Source organism: Melanostigma gelatinosum (assembly GCF_949748355.1).
Source record: "Melanostigma gelatinosum genome assembly, chromosome: 15".
NCBI classification, from domain to species: Eukaryota; Metazoa; Chordata; class Actinopteri; order Perciformes; family Zoarcidae; genus Melanostigma; species Melanostigma gelatinosum.
Window position 1 is genome coordinate 10,302,675 of NC_136648.1, and position 26,526 is coordinate 10,329,200.

Here is a 26,526-nt window from a genome sequence, read left to right on the forward strand (position 1 = left end):
TTTGTTTTCTTTTGTGTCTCTTTCCCCAAAACAGAACATCCGCGCATCTGGTCTGATTCTACTGGAAGCCATCTTGTTTGGGTCTTTACTGCTCTACTTCCCAGTAAGTCTGTATTCTGATCTTGAAGCACCCACAATCTACTCAGTCAGTCTATTCCATTACTTTCATTAAAAAAGGATTCCTGTTCACAATAGAATATATTAGTGTGTAAATAAGGCAGTACACCTTGCCTCCTACTTCTTCTGCTGCAGCTATAGGTGCTGTTATAGTACTGTATATGATCATTGTCTGGACAAAAACAAAGAGTCGGTGTGCATGATCAGTACGACTGTGTCTTTTTGTGCGTGTGCCTCTGCCAGCCTTTCTGTTGTCTGAATGTGTAAACCTGTCCAGGTAGGTGCCAGCGTGCACCGTATAGGTGTGTATTTGCACTTGTGCACACAGCCCACAGTGCACCTGGAGCACTGCGTCAGAAGCCCATCTTTAGCAGGAGAACAGATGGAAGAAACCCGAGTGCCATGTAATGGGGAGATCAGACGTAACTGGGGAATTCGGCCCCTTCAAATACTTGCACAGAATGCCAACAGTGTGCCACTGCTCTCCTCAAACACGAGGCCTGATGGCTGGATGATAGCCATTTTTAAGAAAGGAAGAAAAAAGCTTCAGAGTGCTTGGCTGACTCTTGGGATCAAGGTTTTTGTCCTCATTCTAAAGTTACTGAAGGGTTACCGTAAGAAATACATTTGCATTAGAATGGAAAGCCTGATCGTTTTGGTGCAGCAGATAAAGAGCCGCAGGTATTCTAGGTTTGTCCTGGAGTGACCACACTTGGCGTATATGTTTATACTGTGATATAGGCTTGGGCAACATCAGAATCAGAAATAGTGTATTGCCAAGTATGTTTGCACATACAAGGAAGCCCTATTAATTACCCATGTAGCCCTAACGCCTAAAGATGTCCACTCTCATCAGCAAAAAAAATGCAAACGTGTCTACTTGACAATTCTTAGGTTTTAAACAAAATGAAAAAGGAGAGCCTCTGACTGCCTATATGCTGTGGCGACTTACGGGTGTTGCAACATATGCGTCTCGAGGCCATAACTATTCATATCAACGTGCATCTCTCTTTTCAGCTTTTTTTGGACGACAATTTCGTATCTATTTATGTATTTTTAAAGCAATATTGTCAGTTGGGGGAGTTTCAATATCGGCCAACTTTAGCTGTGATGCTCAAAATGGATTTGATTTGGCATCCACCCTCTCCTCCATTCACACCAAGGACAACTCAAGTACCACAAAAAACCTCCCCAAAAATATCCTGCCACTCTGTTATGTTCACACACACTCTGATACAATCAAAAGTCTCTTCCTTCCTTTGCTCTGCTGTAACTCAATCTTTACCCCCCCCCCCCTCTTCATTTCTAAGCACCTTGCCTGCCTGAGACTATACCTTTTCCCCGTGTACCCTTCCCCCATCTTTTACTTCCATTACCCCTCTGTGTGTTCTCTCGCCGTCCCACCTTTGTGTCTTGTCTCCTCTCCCGCAGTCTCAACGTTTGTTGCTGCTGCCGTTTCTTTGTTGCAGCCGCAACCAGCCTCCTCGGCTAAGCTCGGCGCAGCTGCTCCGCTCTGGTGCTCGATGCATTTTTTAACAGTCTAGCAAGTTCTAGCACAACTTGTTTTAAAAATACATCTGCTGATTAATTGATAGCGGAGGCATGGGAGGTTGGATGCAAACCAGGGGGGGCCACCTTCTCTTCTGGGCGATATAAAAATGTGGCTTTTTACTGTGCAATCCCCTGTGACTTTGTAGTCCACATGGGTAGCACTGCAGAAAGGGTGTGTCTGTGTTTATGGGCAGCATGGAGTGGCCTTAAATCTTCACATTTTCCTATGAATGTGTTCATGTGCATTTGTGCAGGGATTTGCATTTCTGCATTGTGGGTGTCAGAAACAGCGTGGCCTACTTTTACCTCGTATTTGTGGAGGTGATGTGTTGTTTTTCTCCGTCATGGAGGCTATACCAGAGAGCTAGGAGGCAGGATGATTGCTCAGGAGGCAAAGAGATGAAGGTGCCAAGCAGGATGCTAATCCCAACCGCAGGTTAACTTCAGTGCACGGTGAATTACCCTTAAGGGTTGGCAGCATCTGGTCTGTTAATCTGTTCTTAACGCATTTATTTCTTTGTGTATACGTCTGTTCTATTATTTGTTTCAGCACCAACAGTTGCAATTGCTTCATTCAAGTGTCACGTTGCTTCACAGAAGCAGAGGAAAAATGGAACAAATGTGTTTTGTTCAATTATCAAATCAATTGTCAAATTCATTTCTACGTGCTAAAGAAATACACAATACTTAAAGCTACTCTGATAAATATTGGTATATTAACAAGAGATCAAAAGACTACACGTAATGTGACAAACACACAGAGACAGACAAAGTTAGCGACCAGCTGGTGAACAAGATATTCCCCTCAGGAGTTGGTGGAGACTAAAAGTGAGCTAAAAGGAGAGTAAATATTGGCCTGATATTCATCCAGTAAGACCAAATGTTGCTCTGCATCTACTTAATCTGTAAATAAGTCTCCGTTTCCTAAGACGTCACCGTATCAGCTTTACAAGGTAATACAACGATGATGTTGTGTATACAGCTCGTTGCATTGCACCATCAAGTGGACACAAAATCAATTAATGCAGATTTAAAAGAATACCTCAATATTTTATGAAATACACTCAATGCTTTCTGTCTGAGACCAAGATAAAAAGGTTGATAAGCTCATGTCTGTGTTAGGTATGGAGCTGGAGCCACGGGCCTGGTTAGCATAGCTTAGTGTAAAGACTGGAAACAGGGGTAAATAGTTAGCCTGGCACACCTCTCAATACAAGCTGACGAAAACATTCCGTTTTTTTTGTACCTCCGTTTGTGTACGAATTAAACAAATGAATGAATGCGCTTCAAAGGTGTTGGTAGGAAGAATTTTAAACTTTGGACAGAGCTAGATGTTTCCCAGTGGATCTTTATGCCAAGCACTTCCTGGTTCCAGCTCCATAGACATGAGACGGATATCATGTGATTCTTACCAAACTTCTCATCTTTCAGTAAAGCACATTATTAATATTAAAGCTATGAATCACATCAAGGATGTCTTCCACAAAATCGCTCTCATTTTGAAAATCAGTCTTTGTCTGAAATATGGAGAGAATAATTATTTATTTTCAAAATTGAAACCATATGTCAAATAATTGATCAGATTGTGAGCTGCAACAGTGACTCAGTCGGTAGCAGAGCACTAAAAAGGAACCACCCGTATTATTCGTGTTCTTATGATAAAATGGACTCGGGTCTCCACTCTCTCATGACCGGCATACCAATGACGGACTTTGTCACCGCAAGGTTTTGATGGTGATTGTGTCTGCAAGGAAACGGCTTCGACTCTGTGTGACACATTCTTGGTCAGGAAGTGAGAGAAATGGCTGTATGGCATAGCTGAACCGAGAGTGGACCGACTGAAGGCTGAAATCGGGACGTTATGACAGTTTAATTACACACTGAGACACATTTTGGTAGAATGGGTGATACTGCTGTCGGTTCTGTTTATAGATTACACAAACAAACATGGCAAAGAATGTGAAAATGAAAGCAAGATAGAAGCTCGATCACTGAATTGTTTATATTGCTGTGACATTACTTCAATGCATATTCACTACGTGTCATCTTGAGAATCGATTTTTATCCTCCTGAATAGAGAAGTTAGTTATTTCATCGCTTTGTCTTTTTTATCACACCATTTACTCTGCATTTCTGTTGGAGGTCACATATAGTATACAATTACACACGTAGCAAAACACATAACACTCAATAGTATACCCAAGTTGCTGTAACTAACTTTAAACTGAAATGATGGAGTGTTTGGGTTTGGTTTCCTAAGATAACTACCACAAAGGTTCATCTGATTTGGGTGAAACTTATATAACCCTACAGCCAAACTGAGCCACTGATAAACTCAACAGTGGATCTATTTATGTAGACTGCTCTATTATGAATAACTGGCTGCAGACAAGTATTTGGAATGAAAAGGAACAATAGTTTACCGACTGCTTTTTGAAATGTTTCAAATATATTTACACTTTATGTTGAAAAAAACAGAACAAATTTGACTCCTTTAAAATAACAAATAGTAACCAACTAATAATATGAACAATAAATTTGCAATTAATTACCTAAAAAACTAAATGCAAAATGGAATTGGCTTATACCAAAATAGTATTACACACAACTTAAATCATCTCAGGTTCCTTTGGCAAAGTCCTCTTTTCTCACCCCTTTAACCGTTACTTTCCTAAAGCAAACAGCTAACATTCTTAGCTGTTAACCAGTCTCACACACGCAAAAGGCCCGGGTGTTGCTCGAGTGAGGCCGGCAGAATTCTTACCCTTAACGGTGCAAAAACACCAAGTCCAACTCACAGTTTGCCGTCAGTCCTGGAGAAACAGTTCGTGGTTCGAGAGAAGACGGCAGCGGTTCTGGTCAGGAATGCCCAACAGCCCAACAGACTTCTCTTCATCGGAGTACCCACATGGCTCCGGGTCACCGTGACTTGTTCACTTCTCCACTAGTCACTCAAGCTAACCTAGAGAAACTCTTCTGTTGGCCGATGCTACCAATACAGTTCAAGTAACTCTAGTTAGCAACCTACAGCTGAGCAGTTAGCATCTTTACTCCTGCTAGCTTAGCAGCTAACTAGTTTACTTTCGACGGCTACATCGTATGCAATTTAAGCAATGTTGCTTTTTCTAAAATTGGGACCAATTAGTTATTGTCTTATTTTTTCTTTTGTATATTTACCATAGCTGCATATTTAAAGCGAATTCATTTTTTTGTCCGACAACCCTATTAAATCGATGGAATAATCGGTACTTGATTACTAAAATACTCCATTGCTGAGGCCGTAGCACACACATTAGTTTCCCCGTTCTGTGAAGATATCTTACACCCAGACTTTTGCAGCCTCAGGGTTGGCTGGTTTCTTCGTTGAGTTTGCCACAGATGTTCTGCTTCTTCACTGAGGGAAAGCGGTTACAGGTGCTGTTTGTTTGTTTGCCTAATTACTTTGGATAGCTGCTGTCTCTTGAATGCCAAGGCATCATACGAGCTGGGATGAACTACTGGCTGTACATCTCTGGAATGTGTTTTTACTGCTTTTGAAACTATATCCTGGCCTCATGGTTAACTATAACTTCCAGTTTATGGATTCGGATAAGGAATATGCCTTGGTGTTTAAGTGCTATAGCAATAAACATAGCAAGAGACAATGAATATAAAATCAAGTACCGTAAAAGCCAAGGACCATAAATATAGTAGAATGTACAATACAAATATGGAATACACTAAACACAATACGTACTGTATATCCCTTTTAAACTGAAAGAGCTGAATCGTTTTCTGCAGGAATGAGCAAAATATTGAAGAGGAAATGTGCAAAAGTATAGAGACTATATGAATGGTACAGTAATACAGATATGACAGTAAATTGGTGCAGTGTGCTGCTCCAGTAAAGATGATCATACTCGTTAAAAGGAAATCTATAGTTGTGCCAACCTGGAACTCTGGCTTTAAGATGTCTATTTGCTATTAATGGAACAAGCAGCTTCACCACAAGAGCTCAGCTTTTTTTTTTTTGTACCTCATATTCTGTTTCATACAAGATAAAAATTGAAATATCTAAGTCAAAAATACTGGCTGGTTGGAGAGTGCAAAGCGGGAAGCACCGTGATCCAGCCCCCGTCTCTTTTTTTTGGACATTTTACAAAAAGAGCAGGAGAAGTTTTCCTCCACGCCGTCTTCGGTGTCGGCTACATGATTATGCTGTTCACTGCTGGCTTAGAGAACTCAGTTGAAGCACATCTCAGAGGTATGGACAATTTGGGAGCTAGTATAAAGATGACCATCATAAAGGGTCTGTAAAAAATCATCATGGTTAAAACTTGAGAACCTGTGTATGCTTTGTGTGAATTGATGCGGCGCATATTTAAAAACAACAAGACTGACTCAGGAAAGAGTCGTTCTTTAACACCCTGGAGGATGTGTATCCGCCAGGTGAGTAAAGCAGCAGGTTTTCTTTGCTTCAGTGGAAATGAGAAGAGAGTCACTGCACTGGATCTTCGGGTCACTGGAGATTTGATGTGGGGCGTCCCCTCTGAGGTGCACACTGATGAAATCAAATGCAGCAGCGACAGAAGCGCAAATGGAAGCTCGGATCTTTACAGCTTGATATCAGACATGTCGCGTCTGCCTGTCACAGCCTCATCTTTAACAGTATAACAGGTGCTCACTCCAAGAAGGAAACGAAAGGCTGACATTTTGTGAGCCACTGGCAAATGCTCCGTTTTATATATTTCCAATCACACGGAGACCAAAAATGGCCGTACATGTGCAAAATCAGAAGCATGCGAGAGCCTACGCACTGTTGATGCAAATTAACCTGCAAATACTCGATGCAGACGCTTTTTAAATACCAGCAGTGAGATAAGAACTAACCCTTGAAACTCTCATAGTTTGTTCTGGAAGCTGACTTATGCACAACGTGCAGTTAAGAGATGCCAGCGGGAGCTCTGGAAGCGATGTCAGCGAGGCCAAATCTGCCTCCGGCTCTGGTTATCACATGCTGGAGACCCGTATTCATTACTGATTCCTTCTGTGTGAACATGAGAGGACTGTGACAGGAGTGGGGGAGAAAACAATTAAATAAATGTATGTATAAAATCTGTGTCTGTCAGTGTGAACACTAACTGTTGCAACACTCTGCAGGCGATGATCATGTACTTCCATCCCAGTGTGTTTCGGTGCATCCTCCTGAGGTGGGTTCGCCTCCTGGGTTTCGCTGTCATGTACGGCACCGTCATCCTCAAGCTGTACAGGTACTGTACACTACAATTATTGGAATTTAAAGAGTGATCATATGAGAAATTACATTTCCTGGATGTTGAATCAAAAAAACACATGTCCCCCCCACCTCCTATCTCCTCTCTTTCCATTTAATTTCCCTTCCTCCTCTCCTCATCTAATTTTGTCTCTGCTCTGCTTCTCTTTCTATCTTCTCATCTCCTTGTCCCCTTATCTCCTCTCCTTGTCTCTCCTTTCTTTCCGTCTCCTTGCATCTTTATTCTTCTCAGTTCCTATATTCCTCTCCTTGTGTCGTTCTGTCGCCTCTCTTTTTCCTCTAATCACTTCATATTCTCCCCACTTCTTTCTTCCTGTCTCCTCTCTTTTCTTCCTTTCCCCTCCTCTCCTGCCTTCTCATCTCCTCCTCTCTATCCTCTCTCCTCTCCAGATATTAAGTGCTTGCCCTTTGAGTCAGCCGTAGTGTGTTAATTATTCCGCTCCCTCTCAGTCTGCACTCACACACATGCATGCTGTCAATAAGCACATTTTAATTTCCCATTAGGTAAGGTCTATCTGCATCTGCCTGCTGAAGTATCTATTAAGACACATACTCTCGTCCTGCTCTCCTGCTCTGAGCAAGTGTTGGTGAGATGGTAGAAGGGGGGTCAAAGGCCGCCAGAGTGTTCCCTTGGCAAAATTACCATTTAGATTTTTTTCCCGGGCTCGCTGGGCTTTAAGTGTGCCCCAAGGCCGAGCTCTTATAGCCCGGTCTCACTGAATATATATCAGAGATGAGATAGATTTGTCACACTCTGGTCGGGAGGGAAGATGAGGAGAGTGGATATAAACGGAGAAGTGACTGGATGGGGATATTTATATAACTTCATCTTTGTCCCCTATAGCTCTCCTTACCCAGCATCAAATCCTTTTGAAACTATTCTGGCTGATGTGTTGCATTTTTAATTCCCTTTACAGAGGCAGAGTTGTCTTGTGTGAATGCAGTGAGGACACTGTGCAGCTTACAAATAAACTGCCTCTGCAGTCTAATATGTTAGCTCCAATCGCATTTGTTGGACCACCTCTAAGCTGAAACGTTTTAAAAAAACTGGCACCCATAAGAAAATTCCAATTTGTTGAATTTGGATTGAAAAAAAATCAATAATCTGTAACCTCATTCTACTCTCAGTCTTATACTTTCATTTGATTCTCCAGTCAGCGCAAGACATATGAAAACATCATTGAAACAAACCTGAATAAAATTAGATAACAGCGCCCTTTTCTCCCCGATCCTTTTAATTCAAGTTGGCGTGTTTGCAAGAGCAAGTATGAGTTGTCAATCGCATGGAGAGAATCTCTGACTCACCTACACTGCTCATCATGATTTCACTCAGCAGTCTCAAGTATTCAGGCTCATGTTGTCCTCCTCCTCTCTCTCTCAGGGTGTTAAAGGTGTTCCTGTCCCGCACGGCCCAGAGGACGCCTTACATGACCAGCTGGCGGGTACTGCGGCTCCTGGTGGTGATCCTGCTGGTGGTGCTGTGGTTCCTGGTGGCCTGGACCTCCTCCGTGTGCCAGAACCCCGAGCTGAGTCGGGCCATGATCGCTGCAGGCCTCACCCCAGAGGGGCTGCAGTTCAGCATGTGTCTGCTGGATCGATGGGACTACATGATGGCTGTCGGTGAGTGCGTGTGTTTTCTGTCTTTCTGTGTTGACGTGCATGTACCCGATGTGTGTAGTGATGTCTTTGCAGGACGAGTGAGAAAACTTTGCTCCTACTTACCACTTAACTGTAAGGAGCTTTTGGGCTTATAGCTTGGGGGTAGGCTGCTTGGGTAAGGCTAAAGAACGAGTTTAGTTTGGAAACTTTTGGAAAAGGCTGCAGGCAGGGTCAGGGGGAAATCAAGTGACTCTGAACATTTTGATTGTAAATCTACTGATTTTCCAAAACTTTTGTTTGACTCTGCATTGAATACTGTGTAGATACACATTCCAAGTATACACATACACACACATACATGGTCTTTTATTCTGAGAGCGAGGTTCTCATTAAAGAGTAACTTAAAGGTACCCTGGGGAGTTTTTTTGAGTGTAGCGATGTTTTTATGAGTGAGTTTAAAGTCCTGAGGCTCCAATGCTGGCGTGGTCGAAAGGTAAACAGACAGATTGCCACAGGGAGGCAAAAAGACTTTCAATTTTCAACAGTCTAGCTGCACCATATCGGAACCATTTATCTACAACAGTCTCGTCCTCTCCTATGCTTTATAGAAACTGATGGTACCGACAGCAAATGGATTGCATGACATAGAAGGGACTGTTTGAAGTCGTTAAACTGCATCTTGCAATTTCCAGCGAGTCTTCGGCACAATGCGCAGTTGTTCGAGTGACGAATCACGTCAGACAGAAATAAACAGGTATGGGGTCGGGGAATCGCATGAATGCGATAAACGTCTCTGCTTGAGCAGACTTCTTGTTGGAGATAAATGGAGCCACTTATTTAAGTGAGGTTTAAAATGCTCCCAAACATGCCGCCCGCTTGCCTGAAGACATGCTTATGCTGTAATAGGGCAGTTTATTCAGCACCCTGCCCTCGAAGCAGCATTTAAAGAAAACATCGGCTCTGGACTTGAGGTTAAATGGATGCGGTTGTGAATTTTAACGACAGTGTCCATTGTTTTTGATTCACCTTTCCCTAAAGGGTTTGCTCACAAACAGTTTAATGGATGATGCTGTATATTTAATTCACAATGGATGGGATGCTCTGATAAAAAGAAGATGGAGTGCGCCTCTTAGTGTCTTGGGCTGCCACCATGAAAGCAGAACACCTCCAGAGGGCGGGAGCTGCCATGAAGTCCCTCATGTATTTTTACAGCCCTTCACCACAAGCGTGTCTCTAAGAGCTCTCCGGAGGACAATCCCATCTAGTTTCACAGACAAAGATCGATCACAGAATTAAATGGTATGATGTATTACGGGATATATAAAAAAACAAATCCAAGCACAACAACAGACTAGTGACCACAATCTATTGGCTTTATTGTCTAAACTGAAGTGTATTTGTTACATTGTAGCTACAGCAACTTCACCGTGACTTCTCACGCTCTGTTCCGCTCTCTGATATATTTCATCCAAGCCTTTCATATTGTGCTTACACCACTTTGAGTTTCCCTTTCTTTACTTTCCCATTCATCCATTAATCATGATTTACATACCTAACCAAGCCGCATTAAAAAAAAATTTTTTATCTTATGGCTGACTTGGAAACACAAAAGGTTTATTAACATTTCCTTTGGAAGCTTCACTTAACCTTTAAATATATTGCAACACACTCCCCCACAAAATCTCAATTTATCCCCAATTTCAAGCTGATAATTAAAGAAATACACAGAGAAGTGGAATCAGCAATTGACAAAATTATAGAAAACACAACAAATGGTGTGTTGATGAACAGTTATCACCATCATCACTGAATAAATGAGTGGGGCTCGGCCAATAATGTTCAAACTCCTACTGACTGTAAAGATCTCCGTCTATTGGTATTTTTCATGGTTCTATAGCCACTACTAGTTAATATGCAAATTGGAAAAATTAAGCCACAATACAGATACAAAAATGTACGTCCTCTGCATACGGTAAAACTCACAGTTACGGTCCGTGACACACACAAAAAGCATTTTTCGACGTAACTATTTTGATGAGACTATTCAATCTTTTTTTCACGAAAAATCTCACAAGCAAAGCATGACTTAAATTATGAATATAGGGCGAGAGAGAGAGAGAGAGAGAGAGAGAGAGACAGCAGTGGCAGGGAATAAGAAGAGTGAAGTATGAAGCTTGGCGGGATGTAGGAAACGATGCAGAGAGAGTTTTTTTCATCAGCTGAGGAAGAAGGAGGGGGAGAACTTGAGAGGAAGAGAAGAAGAAGAAGAAGAAGAAGAAGAAGAAGAAGAAGAAGAAGAAGAAGAAGAAGAAGAAGAAGAAGAAGAAGAAGAAGAAGAAGAAGAAGAAGAAGAAGAAGAAGAAGAAGAAGAAGAAGAAGAAGAAGAAGAAGAAGAAGAAGAAGAAGAAGAAGAAGAAGAAGAAGAAGAAGAAGAAGAAGAAGAAGAAGAAGAAGAAGAAGAAGAAGAAGAAGAAGAAGAAGAAGAAGAAGAAGAAGAAGAAGAAGAAGAAGAAGAAGAAGAAGAAGAAGAAGAAGAAGAAGAAGAAGAAGAAGAAGCTGATACTCAAGAGACACTGAGTAACGCAGCAGCTTCAGAGGAAGTGACGGTGTGTTCTTGCCGTGACAGCTTTCCACAATCGCAGCACTTTAAATGGAATGCAACACGTAGAGCACAACAATCCCCTCCGGTCGGGTCAGTGCGTATTTGTGTATTTGTGTTCAAGATATGAAATGAGGGATCCCCGCTGTTCACTGTGACAGCCAGTGAGAACACACGGGGTTGCTGAGGCTACACTGAAGGACAGGAAGCACCCTGCAAAGCTGCTTTGGAGGATTTTAACAATGCATGCGATGCTTAAGAAAAAAAAAATAACTAATTCCTTTTTTTTTGTGTTTTCACTTGTTTTGTTATAATGCTGACAAGGGAACACATGTCTGTCTGTAAATGAATAAATCATCCTATTCCGGCTTAAAATGCGTTGCGAAACGGAGCTGAAGCCAAACAATATTGATGTTGCCAACAATAAGCAATTCATTTGAATCTGAAATGAATGCATTAGTTGGAATTGTTATCCCTTTCTTCTTCCACGCAGCTCTTTGTGCATCCTGATTCAGAGGCTAAGTACCAAGTAATTAGTGATGATTCATAGACTAGGCCTGTTCATGAATATTAATAACCTGCAATCACCGTAAGGACTCATGTGCCAACACACAGTATTGGCAGTATTTGGTGCTCCTTTATGTCTGCAAACAAAACAACAAGCTCGTTGAGCTCACATCAGAGGAGAACCTCTCACTTGGTGACGCTCATTTGACATTTTTCTATGCAGCATATTATAACGGAAAGTAATACGTTTTTTTTTTAAAGCAAGAATGATAATTTTGTTCTTCACCAAAGAGCAGCAATTATAAGAGCCATCAGACTGCTTCAAGATATAATTTCATACCTCCAAAACGCAGCCACCCTAAATCTGTGCACATATAATGTCCGGTATATTTAGAATCATGTTGATAATGCTGACAGCAGCTCATTTTCTAAATACATCTTTTCTGTAAAATTGCAGTCTGGCTGTGTGACCTCGGCGAGATCAGACGACAGCAGTAAGGTGTCAACACATTGTCAAGGAAACGCTGCAGAAACGCGGGGAACTCTTGCTAAACGATTGCCTTGACCGCCGGGTCAACAATCACCTTCAACATCTTTGTTTCATGCAGTGCGTGATGACTAACAGCATTGCACGATCGCAGTGACTCTGCATCCAACATGCCAGAGCAACAATGCTGCGATCATTTAACATGCAAATATAAACGGAGACTAAATCAATGCTCAAAGGAACAGTTCAGCATTTTGAGAGATACGTTTTTGGAAATTTCTCTCTTGAGAGTGAGATGATGAGGAGCCGGGAGATGATTAACACTGGAAACAGCTAGACTGGCTCCGTCCAAAGGTGAAGCAAAATCTGCCTCCCAGCACTTTATACATAAAAATACTTTTCGGATTACATAGGCTTGTTCCAGCTTGCGGGGTATACAACGATTTAATGAATGACACTAAATCAAATTCGGAAAAATGATTAATTAAAGACAATAAAGCCTTAAAATCCATCCTCTAACCCTCCTCGTGACCTTTCTGTTGTTTGTTTGTCCCAGCGGAGTTCCTGTTCCTGCTGTGGGGGGTGCACCTCTGCTACGCAGTCCGCACCGTACCCTCGGCTTTCCACGAGCCACGTTACATGGCTGTGGCCATCTACAATGAGCTCCTCATATCCGCCATCTTCCACATCATCAGGTAGGGTGAGGGAAACGGGTGGAACAGCACGCTTGGCCTGAAGTGAATGGCAATAGTTATGTCTTGGCAGAAACTCAAAAAAGGTCTGTTCATCTAATCATCATATATTTGCTTGAAAATACCTTGACTAAGCTCAATGATTCTCAAAACCTGACGTGATGAAAGGTCATGGAATTAGTTCTTGAATTCCACATGGGCAAGAAGAATCAGTATCATAGTTCTGTCTTTAAAGCTGCACTTATCAAAAATGATTCGATATTAACAATGGAACGAATACTGTAACTACGTACAGGCTAATGTGAAAGGGGTTCTCTGATTTAAGCAGCAAACTCACAGAGAGCTTTCACCCAAAGTTATCTGGAGCCTTTTAACATCTTTAACTCTTTGTTTCAGTTTCAGGGCCCACAACACTTTTGATTCAGTCTCTGGTGAACATAATGGGGCAGCAGCTGAAGCCCCAGAGATATTTAGGTCAGGAGTAGTGGTGGAGACCAAAACCGAGCTTAAAAGGAGAGAGAGTGTTGGACTTACATTCATCAGGTGGACAAAAACAACTTTGCTCAATAATGTGTTTTATTTTCAGCTTGTTTAACCCCCATGTGGCAAATAAAAATGCATCTTTTGCCAATGTTTGTTTTTAGTTCCCTCTGTCTCAACAGATTAGGCTACAAAGTTGTACAAACCTAGTTTGTCTCAAACCTAAGCCAAACGTCTCAACAGTTTAATCACGCGTTTGAAGACAAACTGTGTCAAATGCAAAACATACTGGAGGCGGGTTTGATGAATGTTATTTCCCTTTAGGCAGCCTTTTTCATGTCTGTGTTGCATGGAAATCAGATGCGGGGACTTGCAACTTGAATGCGATCCATGTTTTCACCTTACAATACAAGTAACACCTCACAATGTTGTTGAGTAATGACACAGTTGAGGGTAAAGAAAAACTCTTCTTTTGTTGTCATTAAATGCATGTGGAAGGTTTGTAAAACAATGCATTACTCGCCCACCCGTGAATTATATTGTAAATGATTTGAAAAGAAGAATCGGACGAGACTGTACACAGGAAGTGGACGTAGTCATCGAGCCATCACCCGCTGGTTTGTGGATTGCCGTTTTGAAGCCTTGAGTTTAGCATTTTGGCCGTTGCCATCTTGACTTTTGGCAGAAGTGCCACGAGAGGGTGAAGTTAAGTAAACCTGAATGCTGAGTGAGACATTTTCAAACGACCACAAATGTCACAATTAACACACTATGGAAGGGTTGAACTTCTAAGACGAAACCATGGACAACTCCCAGACCAGACAACGCCGTGGTAGCGACATCATGCTTCATTGAAGACTTGAAACTAGCAATGGAGACCAGAAACTCATGTTTACTGAGGTAGTAAATAAAGTTAGAAAGAGAAATCGTCCTTTTCTTACAGACTTATATACAATCTGACTTCTTTTTACAACCAAATGAGTCGTCCCTTGCAAAAAAATGCAAATTTAAGGCACTTCTGCTTCACTTTCCAGCGCTGCAGGTTGCCGCCTGATCCTGACTCACCTACAACTATTACAACTACTGATTGACCTACAACTATTACCTGAGAGGCACACTTCCTGTGTGCCTCTCAGGAGCTTATTTACAGACAAGCTGTGTTTTATGTGTCCATGTCTGAATATCGGTTTTGACTTCCACCATTTGACTGAGAATGGTGGAAGTAGTAGCACCTACATTTTTAAAAGACTCCTAAAGCAAAGAATACTTTGTCAATCCTGTTGCAGAGGGAATAAAACCTGTTGGTTGTTTCTTTTATATTACGTCTGCAGGAGCCTGGGGCGAAAACAATTCCATTTGTCACACTTCCTCCGGTAAAACTGTTGGTGATTGAATATTCTTTCATTTATGCAGCGCCCTATTGTGCTCAGTTGGACAAAAAGAAAAAGATCACATTCTTTTAATCTGCTGAGAAACTGAAAAGTCGAATGGGTACACCTTCATCAGTGGTGTGAAGCTGTTGTGAATCAAGCTGTTCCCGCTCGCCGCTTGGCTGGGGAATAGAACAAAAGTGCTTTTTTTCTTCATTTTTCTGCTGCGTCCCGGAGATAAGGCTGGACTTGAGCGGGGGTGTGTGTGTGTAAGTGTGTGTGTAATGGGGTAGGGTTGATGAAAACACACGCACACAATGCTTTTGGATATCTCATTTGAATTGTGAATGTGATTTCTGGGCGTGATGACGAAGGACCAACAACCTCTGAGCCACCTTGGTGGATCTCTGACAAACTTTAAGGAAAGAACTTTGTCTCATGCACACATGCACAAACACACACGCGCCTGTGCACACACACACACACACACACACATACTGAAGCGCAGAGGTATCTTTCACAGACTTCTGAGTCTGGAGTTGATTGGTTGTGGAAAATTGGTGCCAAAAAGCCGCCCATTGTTAGAGCCTATTGAGGCTTTTGTGTTCTTTTCATATTTTCCAGCAATAATTGGAGCGATAACCTGTGCTGGTACTTGTGAATACAATACAAACTATGATTAAAAACTGCCACAACAATGGAAACGATGTCGTGTTGGAAGGAAGCAGCCACAAGCTGCCAATGTTGCTGCTGTGAGCTTTGACATGGAGCTGCACATGTCTGGATTGAGTCAGTAGTGACAGAAATGGGACACGATTCCTTTGAAAAATAAATACTTCTTTGGTGTTTTTCAGACGGTGGCAGAAAACAAGCGTCTATGTTCAGCCCTGTACATTTTTTTGTATGCGTAGCACTTTTTAAAACGTGACAAATTGCTTCTGTATAAAAATACCAGCAACAGATTCAAATGAAATGAGATACTTAATAAGGTGAAACAGCAAACTGATGATTAATAACGATTGTTTTTTAATAGGGGACTTGTACTTTATCCTCTGCCTACCAGAGGATTTCAATCAGACTACAAATATAAGCGGCCATGCCAGGCTTTAAAATACGAGCCAGTGAAGGGCAGCAAGGATGTACAAAATCACATCAGTCTAGATTCGACATGAAGTCTGTGTTTGGGTGGAGGCCATTATCTGGGATACTGTTTGAGGAGATGCACAAAGGTATGTTCGGTTACTATCCTTACCGTAGTTTCTCTGTGTCGTGTCCAGGTCACGCACGCCATTACACAGCCAGAGACCAGATGTTTGTAGCCGAAGCAGAAGAAGCCACATATGAGAAATCTTTTCAGGTTTTGTGAACGTACGATACATTTGACATGCTACCAAGCCAGATAGTATCGTTTCATGTTGTGACCAGCTGTGGATCACTGATAATCTATGGGGAAATGTTACAGCCTCCGTTCCATATGACGCTGAAAATGCCAAAACAACCAGAGAGAACAGTTTCTTCCTGCAGAAGAAACAAATCAAAACAAGTCATGCACTGTTAGTTATCCTCTAACACCAAGATATTTACTGCTGCCGTTATGGATCATAATCTTAGATTTTAATGCACAACATGTTTTTTACTATGTGTCGTCTGTCACTGTCAATACAAACAGTACAAAGACTCCTTTGTGTGTACATACTGTACACTATGTGTGTTGTTTACAATATACAGAACACTTGACGAGGACATAGACATTTCTTTCTTTTTTTATTGTTGGTCACTTGTGCTTTGTATATATTTCTACCTATTTCTTTAGGTACTTGTGTAGATGACAGTAACTTTGGACTTGGTTGGAAAGGTATCATTCATCATGTTCATGGGACGACTTGCTTCTTTCACTCTTAACAGTTGTGCACACAGTCCTTGTACCTTATTTCCATTGTTCCAATTTCTTTCTTTTTTCATTCGGAAACAAATGTTTTATGGTTGTTATTCATCTCGTGTTGGTTGGCTTAGTTCCAGGTTAAAAACTCTTTTCAAAAGGATTTTTTTGAAACGACAAAGGAGTGAATGAAGTTGAATTCCTTTCCAGAACGGAGACGTTCAAAAGGTTGGGGATCACTGCTGCGCTCTATATTCTGCTACTTTTATCATTTCCCCTCCGATTTGCTTTTATGTCTTTGTACAGTTTTTGAAGTAGTGATTGCCTCTGGGTAGTAGCAGCCTACATTTTGTTCTCAAGAATCACTAAAAGCTGCTTTTAATGTCTGTGTCACCAAGCACTCAATTCATGGCTTTGATAAAGTGCCGGTGAATGAACAGAATTTCTCCTGTTCGTGTCTTTCTGCAGGTTCTCTCTGGTGCCGGGGCTTCACCCCGACTGGATGCTGATGTTGTTCTTTGCTCACACTCATCTGACTGTGACTGTGACTCTGGGCCTGCTGCTCGTTCCAAAGGTAACACCCCTTGAACCATGTCAGGCATTAGTTTACTGGGTTGTGGGTCAGTGGTTGGAAGTAACCGTGTGGGCAGCAACGTTTTGAGGTACTTGTACACCATACTGTATATCTATTGTATGTGTACTTCTACTCCTTTACCTTTCAGAGCAATACATTGAACTTTTTACTCCACTACATTTATCTGACATATATACCGGTAGTTATCAGTTACTACAAAAACACATGATAAGCCGATAAAACACACAAAGCTAAGATTTAATCATTGGTTCAGAATGAGTACTTTTACTTAAAATATTGTAAATATATTTTGCTTATAATATTTTTACCTAAGATTTTGAATGCAGGACTTTCACTTGCAACTCGTATTTTTACATTGCTGAAGGAGTACTTGAGTAAAGGATCTGAATACTGTTTTTTTTTTACAAAATACAATTTAAGTGCTTACGTAACATTTCTCTGCTCAAAATGTGTCATTCAGAATATCGGCACATAATTATTCGCATGGAGTTCAGGTATTTTGTTGAATTGATTGGGGAAACTCATCAGTCGAGGAGAAGCAGCTCTTACAGAAAGTGCTGCATCAATAAGATCAGTGCAGCAGCCGTTTACTTTTCTTTCTTACAAGACCGTTGTTTGGAAAATGCAATTGTCACGGAGGTTACATTGAGTACAGAGAGATTTTCTTAATGGCTTCTGCTGTACTGTAACTTGTGTATACCATAGTCCGTTAATCGTCTTAAGTTCATTTGATATTAGCGATCCACAAAACACACACAGATGCAAACAGGCACATTTGCTGCCATTAAACTCATTCAAATAGCATTGGTAGTTACTGTAATTTAGCTCAGCACTCCCGTGGGTGTCTTTATGTGCAATCTCTCAAGACTGATGGAAAACATTTAATTATCTTGCTGTGTGAGGAATGCAATACACCTTCAGCGCTCTCTGTTCCTTCATCGTGTCTTAATTAGGCCCCTCAGAAGTATAAGTCAGTTGAGCACACAAGGATAATTAAGCACAATGGGAGGATGTTATTCTTACGCCGCTTCTCTTCCCGAATCCCGGCTAAATATTTGGTTTCTCTGAAGCGAAGATGAATAGGTTGGCTATGAAAAGTCTAAATCAAACAGATTGTTCTCTCTTCTCAAATGAATGTGTTATTTTAAATCAAGGAGGAAATTAGTGCCAGCAAAACCAGAGATGCAAAAATTAGAAAAATAGCAATAATCAACCTGTTGCCGTGTTTGCTCCAGCAGTCAACAGAAGGAGGATCAACTTGCATTAAGACAACTTGAAATTGGAGTTGAACATGTATTTCGTTTAGTGGTAATTATTGAATGCAGCAATCAAGAACACAGTAAATACACAATCTAGAAAAAGGCAAACAGCATATATTGTCCATTGTTCTGTATTCTGCAGTATTTCTTTAAGTTTAGGATGGTAACCTTCTCATTATATGAGATCTATATCAGTAAATATTTTTGCTGCAGGGAATTTTACCTCCAATGACCCCTTTAGCCAACATATTTATTCTGTCACACAATAAATCTGATCATACTATAAGCCCGAGTAACATTGTTGGAGGAACTACATTTCCAATTTGACATCTTTTTTCTCATCCTTCCAGCAGGCTCAGTGATGCCATTCTTTAACCTTGCTCTCCATCTGTCTTAGTTCCTGTCCAAAGAGACTCAGGCCAGGGATGATATTGCCACCGAGGCCTACGAGGAGGAGCTGGACATGAGAAGGTCTGGCTCTTACCTCAACAACAGCATTACCTCGGCCTGGAGTGAGCACAGCTTGGACCCCGAGGATATACGGGTAAAGTAGCATTTAGAATCATAGCAAGATGATTCTAAATGTGTGTTGACCACACCTGGAAATCAATGTATTTCTTCAAAAGAGGCCCAGCATTTACAGTCTCACTGCTGTTTTCAGGATGAGTTGAAGAAGCTGTATGCCCAGCTGGAAGTCTACAAACATAAGAAGATGCTCGCCAACAACCCTCACCTCCAAAAGAAACGCAACTCCAAGAAAGGTCTGGGTCGCTCCCTGATGAAGCGGATAACGGAGATCCCAGAGAGCATGCACATACACCGGCAGTGCAGTCGTGAGGACGGCAGCGAACACGGCAGCAACCGCAGCACCTTGAGGAGAAACCCATTTGAACCGAGTCATCACGGTGAGAACATGTTCAATCTGGACCCTGAAACTGGAGCATGCTGAATGGAATTCAGCCATCTTTGATGTTATCTTTTACAACTGTGACATGTCAAATCTATTTCTGAGACAACGGCCTATTACTATGTAAACAGCATTGTACACATACCATTGTTTAGCGTGTTAGCACACTAACACTTGCTAATTCACAGGTATTTGTCCCCAAACCAAAATAGAGAAATAAACCAAATTTTGACCACAGTTGCTGAGATGTTTCAGTCTGGACCAAAGTGGCAGAATGACTGACTGATGGGCAGATATCACCAACCATAGAAACACAGCGTTATTATGAATCCCACTGCTTTTCTTGGCAAGACACACCCTGCACAGCATGCAAGACGCTAGGATTGGCCAGGCATCCATGCTTGCGTAAGTTAACGGTAACCCAACTTGTTCAGGTCCTATGCCCTGACCAATGGTCTTCCCTGACCCCTAACCACCCCAGGCCAATGCCCAACACGTCTGAAAGTTAGCAGTGTGGCTGTGAACAACAAAAATGATAGTCATATCAGGAAATTGATTCCGTTTATTATTTTAATCTTTCCTCAGGCAAACCTCGGGATGACTCCCTGAAGAACAAAGTCATAGGCTTGAAGAAGTCGCTCAGCTATGACCATGTTTGTGACCAGGATGAAGACACTGCGAGTCAAACTGGCTCGACTGCAGGAGACAACATGACTCCCGTTGGAGGTGGTGGGGAAGGATCTCTTCTGGGTTCTCCGATTGGCCGGAAACACACCAAGAGGCAGCTGGAACCATCTGCTAACCCACCGAGACTGGAACCAGCCGAGTCTGTTCCACTGTTCTGGAAATCAGCCAGCGCTCACAACTTGACGCACGAGAAGAAACCCGTCCACCTGCGGACCTCCATCATGCAGAAGTCTCTGAGTGTGATTGCGAGCGCCAAGGAGAAAATGCCGGGGCTGACCATCAAGACCCAAACCGTGGAGGACGCCAGTAAGAAGGGTATGAAGGGACAGGAGGAGAGGATGCTGTCCGAGGTGGATGAGAACCCTGAGCATTACCCCAAGATGATCATTAGTCAGTCAGTGGAGTACTCGAAGACACCCATGAAGATGGGAATCATGAAACAACAGGTACTGTCAACATTTACATTCCAAATCCAAATCGATGAAAGCATCACCATGTTATTTAGCTCTAGTGATGAAATGTTTACTTAAGTTATCAATTAGTCCATCAACAGAAAATTGGGGAATGGGTAACGATTAACATCACCAGGCCTCGGGCATTCCTTTACCCAGATTGAACGACCTAGATTGAAAAAGTAATTTGTGAAAAAATACTAAACGTTCTATTTTAACAGCTCCTCAAATCTGAGGTTTTGTTTTTTATTGTTTTGAATGAAATACCCTTTGATCAAAAATGTATTCTTTACCTTGGAAATAGTAGCTCATAACTCAAAATCTTAACCTCCACTTACCAGCTTTTTCCAGAAATGCTAATACTATCTTAGAGGACGGAGACCTTTATACACAGATCAGGACATTAGAGAGGAAGAGGAGGAGGATAGAGGGATTGAGTTGGGGCTTGTTTCTTATGCGTTTCTCTGGCCAACAAAGACAAGTGGATAATGAGAAAACTGGCTCGACATTAGACCAGGTTTAAACCAAGCTGTAAACACAACATTCTTACATTATCACGTTTTTAGCTCATATGGCAAAGCCATTTTGTTCCTTAACAGATACCCATTTACAGAAAGCAGACGGAGCATGATTGGGTTAAGTCCAATTCTCACTCTACTTTTAGCTCCGTTTTAGTCTCTACAAATGCCTGGGGGAAATATCTGGCCTTTCAGCTGATAAATGCTCCACTATGTTCACCTGCTAGTGGCTGACTTTGGCAGCAGTCAGTTCACCAGACTTTTACTGAAAACAGCTGCCCTGCTGGAACACTGATGAGAGAGACTGATCTAAAGAGTTGGGTGGTATATACATCTGTGCGTATGTCACATAGTCATTTGATATTTGATCCATTGTCAATATGAAACATTGATTACAGCCACTTTAAAGGAATAGAACGTCAGCATTTAGAACAAATTGTTCTCTGCTGGTACACCTTAAAGGCAGGCTCCTGAGAGTGAGATGCAGCAGCTGTAGTCAACATTACATTTGTAAATCATCAGAAATCCTTTGTTTTCATGTGAGAATGTACATACTTGATTCGTGTTAATACAACCAAGACATCTCCATGACGACTGAGCAAATGTATGCTCTGACGAAGGTCTTGAAATGCATTTGAAAGTGCTGGAAAAGGTGAGCAAATGGAGCAAATTAGTTTTGTCTCTTTAGTTTCTGCCCATTGGTCAGGCAAAACAAGCCATTTGAAGACATAAGCTAAAGCTTGTGGACATTCTAGCTCTCTAATAATTTGATTAACAGAGCATACAGGTAACTTATTGGGTGGATATTTTATCGTTTGACTTTAACAGGTGAGCGGCAGCCAGCCATCCATTTGCTCCGAGACGGGTAGGAACCTCTACGATGTGTCCGAGGTTTGTCCCTGGGAGCTGGAAGAACAAGAGACTCCCTCTGAAGCAAAGACCCAGAAACATGTTTCCATTGCTCCTGAAGAAACCACCACAGACCGGCGAGGCAGCAGCAGCTCTGGAATCACCAAAGGTAGCCGCTCCCAGCAGAGGCAGAAAGCAGGGCAGTCCCCTTTCAACAGACGCCGCTCCAAAGATAAAGGAGGAGAAAGGGAGGAAGGCAGGGAAACGCGGAAAGCTCGACCACCCAGGTCACCGCTCCCTCTTAAGCCAGACGTCTGTCCCTGGGACTTCGATGAGCAGCCCATGCTGGGAGGAGATTCAGATTCCATCTCCCCAGACAGGATCAGGCATAAGAAAAGTGTCACGCCCACTGATGAGAAACCCAAGGTGCTCCACTCAGACCACTCCAAGTCCACAGGGAGCCTTTTGCAGCCTCCCTCCCTGATGGTAGAGATCTGCCCGTGGGATTACAACAGCCCACCTTCGCCGAAGCAGGAGAAGTCCTGCAACAGCCCCACCACGCACAAGAAGAAACGGAAAGGCTCCTGCTCGTCCAACCACAAAGCCGAGAAGGAGAAAGCGAGGGAGAAGAGCAGAGAAAGACGGAGCTCATCCAGCAAGCCGGTATCGGAGAGGAGGCGCGTTAGCCAGTCGTCAGAGTGCGGCGGGCCGGTTTCTGAGCGGCGGAGGAGCTCGACCAGAGACCCAGAAGTGATGGAGATCAGGAGGGCGGAGGTTTTCTCCCGGGACACCGAGCCCTCGCACACCAGCTTTGCTCAGACTAAGAAATCCACAGAGAAGAAGGAGAGCTCTTCGAGTGCTAGTGACAAACCTGCAGTCATCAGCGGGGCAAAGGTGGCTGATGTTTGCCCCTGGGACATTCAGGAGCAAGACTCTGGGGAGAGGGCATGATGACTGCTGTGATCACTGTATTTCATTTTATTTTTGTATTCACAGACTGACAGCACAGAGGGCAGAGCTACCGAACGACGAAGATGTTAGATTGCATTTGACAGGAACATTTTTCTCTGGATGACCTAAGTGGGAAAAAAAAAAGATTTTGGAAGGAGAACATTTATTCCGCCGTCCATTGATGCAATCTAAACATACCGGAAACTATTTGCGAAATAACCAACATGTCGTCGTTACATTGCAGTGAATGCCACTTTGAAGTCACTTTAGAGGAATTTTTAGTCGACACTTTTGCTTGCACATTGGTCAGACTTACATTGTATGTATGTTTTATCACATTGAGTACATCACGGTCATTTGAAAAATGAATCATGTCTGTATTTTACCAGCAGGTGAGACAATGATCAGTCACAAACACAGTAAACGCTTCGCCTGATGAGCTTATCGTCTCCCGCTACGCTGATGATAGTCTACGTTACGCAATAAGCCAGTGGAGATTGATGCGTCAGATGTTGATGATGGAAAAACAAGCAGGCGGCAGCGACAAACAAGACCTAAGGGAAAAAATATGATACGAGCTCTGAGAAGCAGGACCAAAAGCCCCAGACACAGCTGTGACGCCATCATTCATGGCATGAAAATGTTCTGTTTGATGAGTGAAACATGGGAATAACAAAAGGATTGTAACACAGCTTGATTTTTCCAGAAAAGCCATTGCATGTGGCAAGCTATCAAGCATCCAACAACTAAATGTTCATTGGTTAACTTGTACTCAACTGTGAGAGGGTCATTTTTGATGTTGCTTATGGTATGTGTCTCCTTACGTACCACACACACACAAGGCTTTTGAAATGATGTGCATTGCCATCAATAATGTACGTACATATTTCAAATGGCGTGCAGTTACATGTAGTGGCGCAGCACTAAAATATCCATGAGGCTCTCCCTTCGCTTGATATTTATTTACAGTTTCCTCGCGCCCTGGACGTCCCTTCTCAGAAGAGGCTGTAGTATTTCCACATGTCTAAGATAATGCGATGAAGTCTTTCAGGGACCGAAAACCAAGACTGACGAGGGAGGACGATGTGAATAATGCATTTTTTTCCGCTGTCACTTAGTTGCCCATTTTACATCTGCTTGAAAGCACCTTTCCTTCAAAGTGTTCCACATATTCAATCGCTAAAACCACAACTATGCATGACCAAAGCATCTTTTTTTTTGCGAACAGAAGATGAGATATTTTAACATTTTAACGCCATCTCCAACAACAACAGACCACCTTTCTGTCCTGTTGATAAACCACTCACCAAATTGCACCCGACTGAAATGCAGCCACACACGGTAGTCGGTTCAGCTTCATTACGGTTATGTGTGCATGACGGAGAAAATACCAGAGTAATGATACACTCAGAGTCACCAGAAAGCAGAACATATTGCATATATTATGAAATACTTAAAGGGAATTAGGAGCACACGGGGTTTTCAGATATAGATGTCAGATGTTGTCATGTGTAAGATAACCTCATCAAGCGTCCATAAAGTAATAAACATGAACATGAATAACCACAACTCTCTAACTTTCACATGTTTATTTCTATCGGATGCTTTTAGGCTGTATGAAATGGAATGTTGCAACTTGCCCACTAAATGTATGTTATGCTAGTTATACCGTAATGTGTTGCTCCAAAAAGTTACAAAATGTTGTAGCGTCCACATGGGAGTATTTATATTGTACATTCATATTGTGTTGCATGTACAGTCAGTAAATGCCCCGTTCTCAATTCTGGATTAAATCTTTCTATGAAACCCCAGTTTGCTTTTCATATCTTTGGTCTTTTCAATATTGTTTGCAAAAGGTTTATAATAATAATATCTTGACCTGCTGCCAGTGTCTGTCCAAATTAAAACACGTTGTCCAACTCCTCTCTCGTGCACTGTGGTTGAATCACCTCAAGAAAACATTTCATCTTAACGTCATCAGGGTTTTGTGGTTTCCGTACATGCAGTCCATTGATCAGTCATCGACGGATCACCATGTATAAAACAACGTCATCGTGTTTTAAATACTTCTTTCAAAATGCCACATTTACTCACTGTAGATACAGAAATCTAGAAGAGGAATGTACATTTTCCATGAAACCAAAACAATCCACATCACAACCAATATTTCAAAATATTCAAATAATAAATATAGTTTAAAAAAAAGGTTGAAAAACTGCTCTTCAATACAAAGCAACACATCTTCGACTATTTCAACCTTAATTAAAATACCTGCTCCTGTCTGCCACATCTGAAATGCAACTAAATGAGTTCTAGTTCTAGCAGCCTGTGCAACACTGCCACCATGAGGACAATTAGACTTCATGTCTAGATTGGTCAGTGGTGGAAAGGAACTGTGAGTGAAGTACTTTTGTAATTTAATCTTTTGTACATTTGGCTGATAATTTTACTTGAGTAAACCTTTTGAATGCAGGACTTTCACTTGTAAAGAAGTATACTTTTACTTTAAGTAAAAGATCTGAATACTTCTGCTACTTCTCAAAATAGAAGCATGATAATTAGCTAAGAACAGGTGATGATGCAGCCTTCATAATACAGGGAGTCAACCATTTGTGAATTCATTTGATACAATCATAATTTAGTGTAGATTTGAGAATCAATGAGGGCTATATTTCAGGGATCAAGTTCAAGAAACTTCTATATTTTACTTTTAAAAAACACATCACACACTTTAAAAATATTCCATCACAAGGCATGCTTTTACAATTCTACTTAAGTATTTAATGAAAACTATTATTGCTGATGTATTATGGTTTAAGCAGCATTTTAATGTTTTACCTGATTGAGATTGAGCTAATCTTAAAACAATAACTTTCTTGAGTTGTCGTTTGGAAGTTTTATTGTACAAACCATCATATTTGATAAGATGCTCATTTTCGACACAATAAAAATAATTCCTAAATGACTGGTAACCATGAGGTGAAACGAGTACTAGAATATACTTAAATAAAGTATGGATAGTTAAAAGAAATGTTTAAAAAAGTAGGCAAATTAAAATGTAGCCTACTCTGTGTAAACATTACTGCATGACTTTTGTATATCTTTAATTATAATGGAAAAAAAGGTAGTCCGGTAAAAAAGTAATAGTTTTATTTTTTGTAATTTAATCTTTTGTACATTTTGCTGATAATTTTACTTGAGTAAACCTTTTGAATAAAAATTTATAAAATGTCCCGTCCTGTACATCACTGTCCAAGTTACACAAGCATATTCAGTCCCCTCTTCCTAGTTCCACAAGCACTTTCACTGTCCTCTGCCTGCTTAAGCCCATGCCATTTTCCTAAAGTCACATAAAAACATTATTACACAACCTGCCATATCATATGATACTACCATTTTGGGAAGATTTACACACACAGAATACATTCAAAAAATATTTTATTATGCACATATGTGATGATTTATGTACAGAAATTATTTGGTCATACATTTTTGTAATTCATAGTCATTCCCAACAGCCATAACAGACACAAAAATTCAATGAATCACATTATGTGGTTCAGATACAGCTGCCTGTGATTATACACTTGGCCAGTAGGTGGTTTCGTGTGCACATGAAGCTTCGAGAAATGAACCCTTTCTCGAACCAATTGGCTGAAGTGGTTCGATGCCTCATGAGGCTTCATTCGCCATCACTGCTGGTGAGTTTACCGGCGGGTATAGATCCGGTACGGGGCGGGTAGATCCGGGTTAGG

At 41.6% G+C, this 26,526-nt stretch overlaps 1 protein-coding gene across 1 annotated transcript in view; it reads left to right on the plus strand.

Annotated features, from left to right (window-relative positions):
- gpr158b (G protein-coupled receptor 158b) overlaps window positions 1–22,771 on the plus strand; it is a gene marked incomplete at both ends in the record, with an annotated part of 46,974 nt that extends 24,203 nt beyond the window's left edge. The window contains 9 exons of the mRNA XM_079284507.1: window positions 35–103; window positions 6,808–6,917; window positions 8,322–8,560; window positions 12,689–12,827; window positions 17,022–17,127; window positions 18,805–18,951; window positions 19,069–19,312; window positions 19,900–20,447; window positions 21,800–22,771. Coding sequence (XP_079140633.1) covers window positions 35–103; window positions 6,808–6,917; window positions 8,322–8,560; window positions 12,689–12,827; window positions 17,022–17,127; window positions 18,805–18,951; window positions 19,069–19,312; window positions 19,900–20,447; window positions 21,800–22,771 — 2,574 coding nt within the window. The remainder of the gene's footprint in view (window positions 1–34; window positions 104–6,807; window positions 6,918–8,321; window positions 8,561–12,688; window positions 12,828–17,021; window positions 17,128–18,804; window positions 18,952–19,068; window positions 19,313–19,899; window positions 20,448–21,799) is intronic.
- Window positions 22,772–26,526: the final 3,755 nt, after the last annotated feature.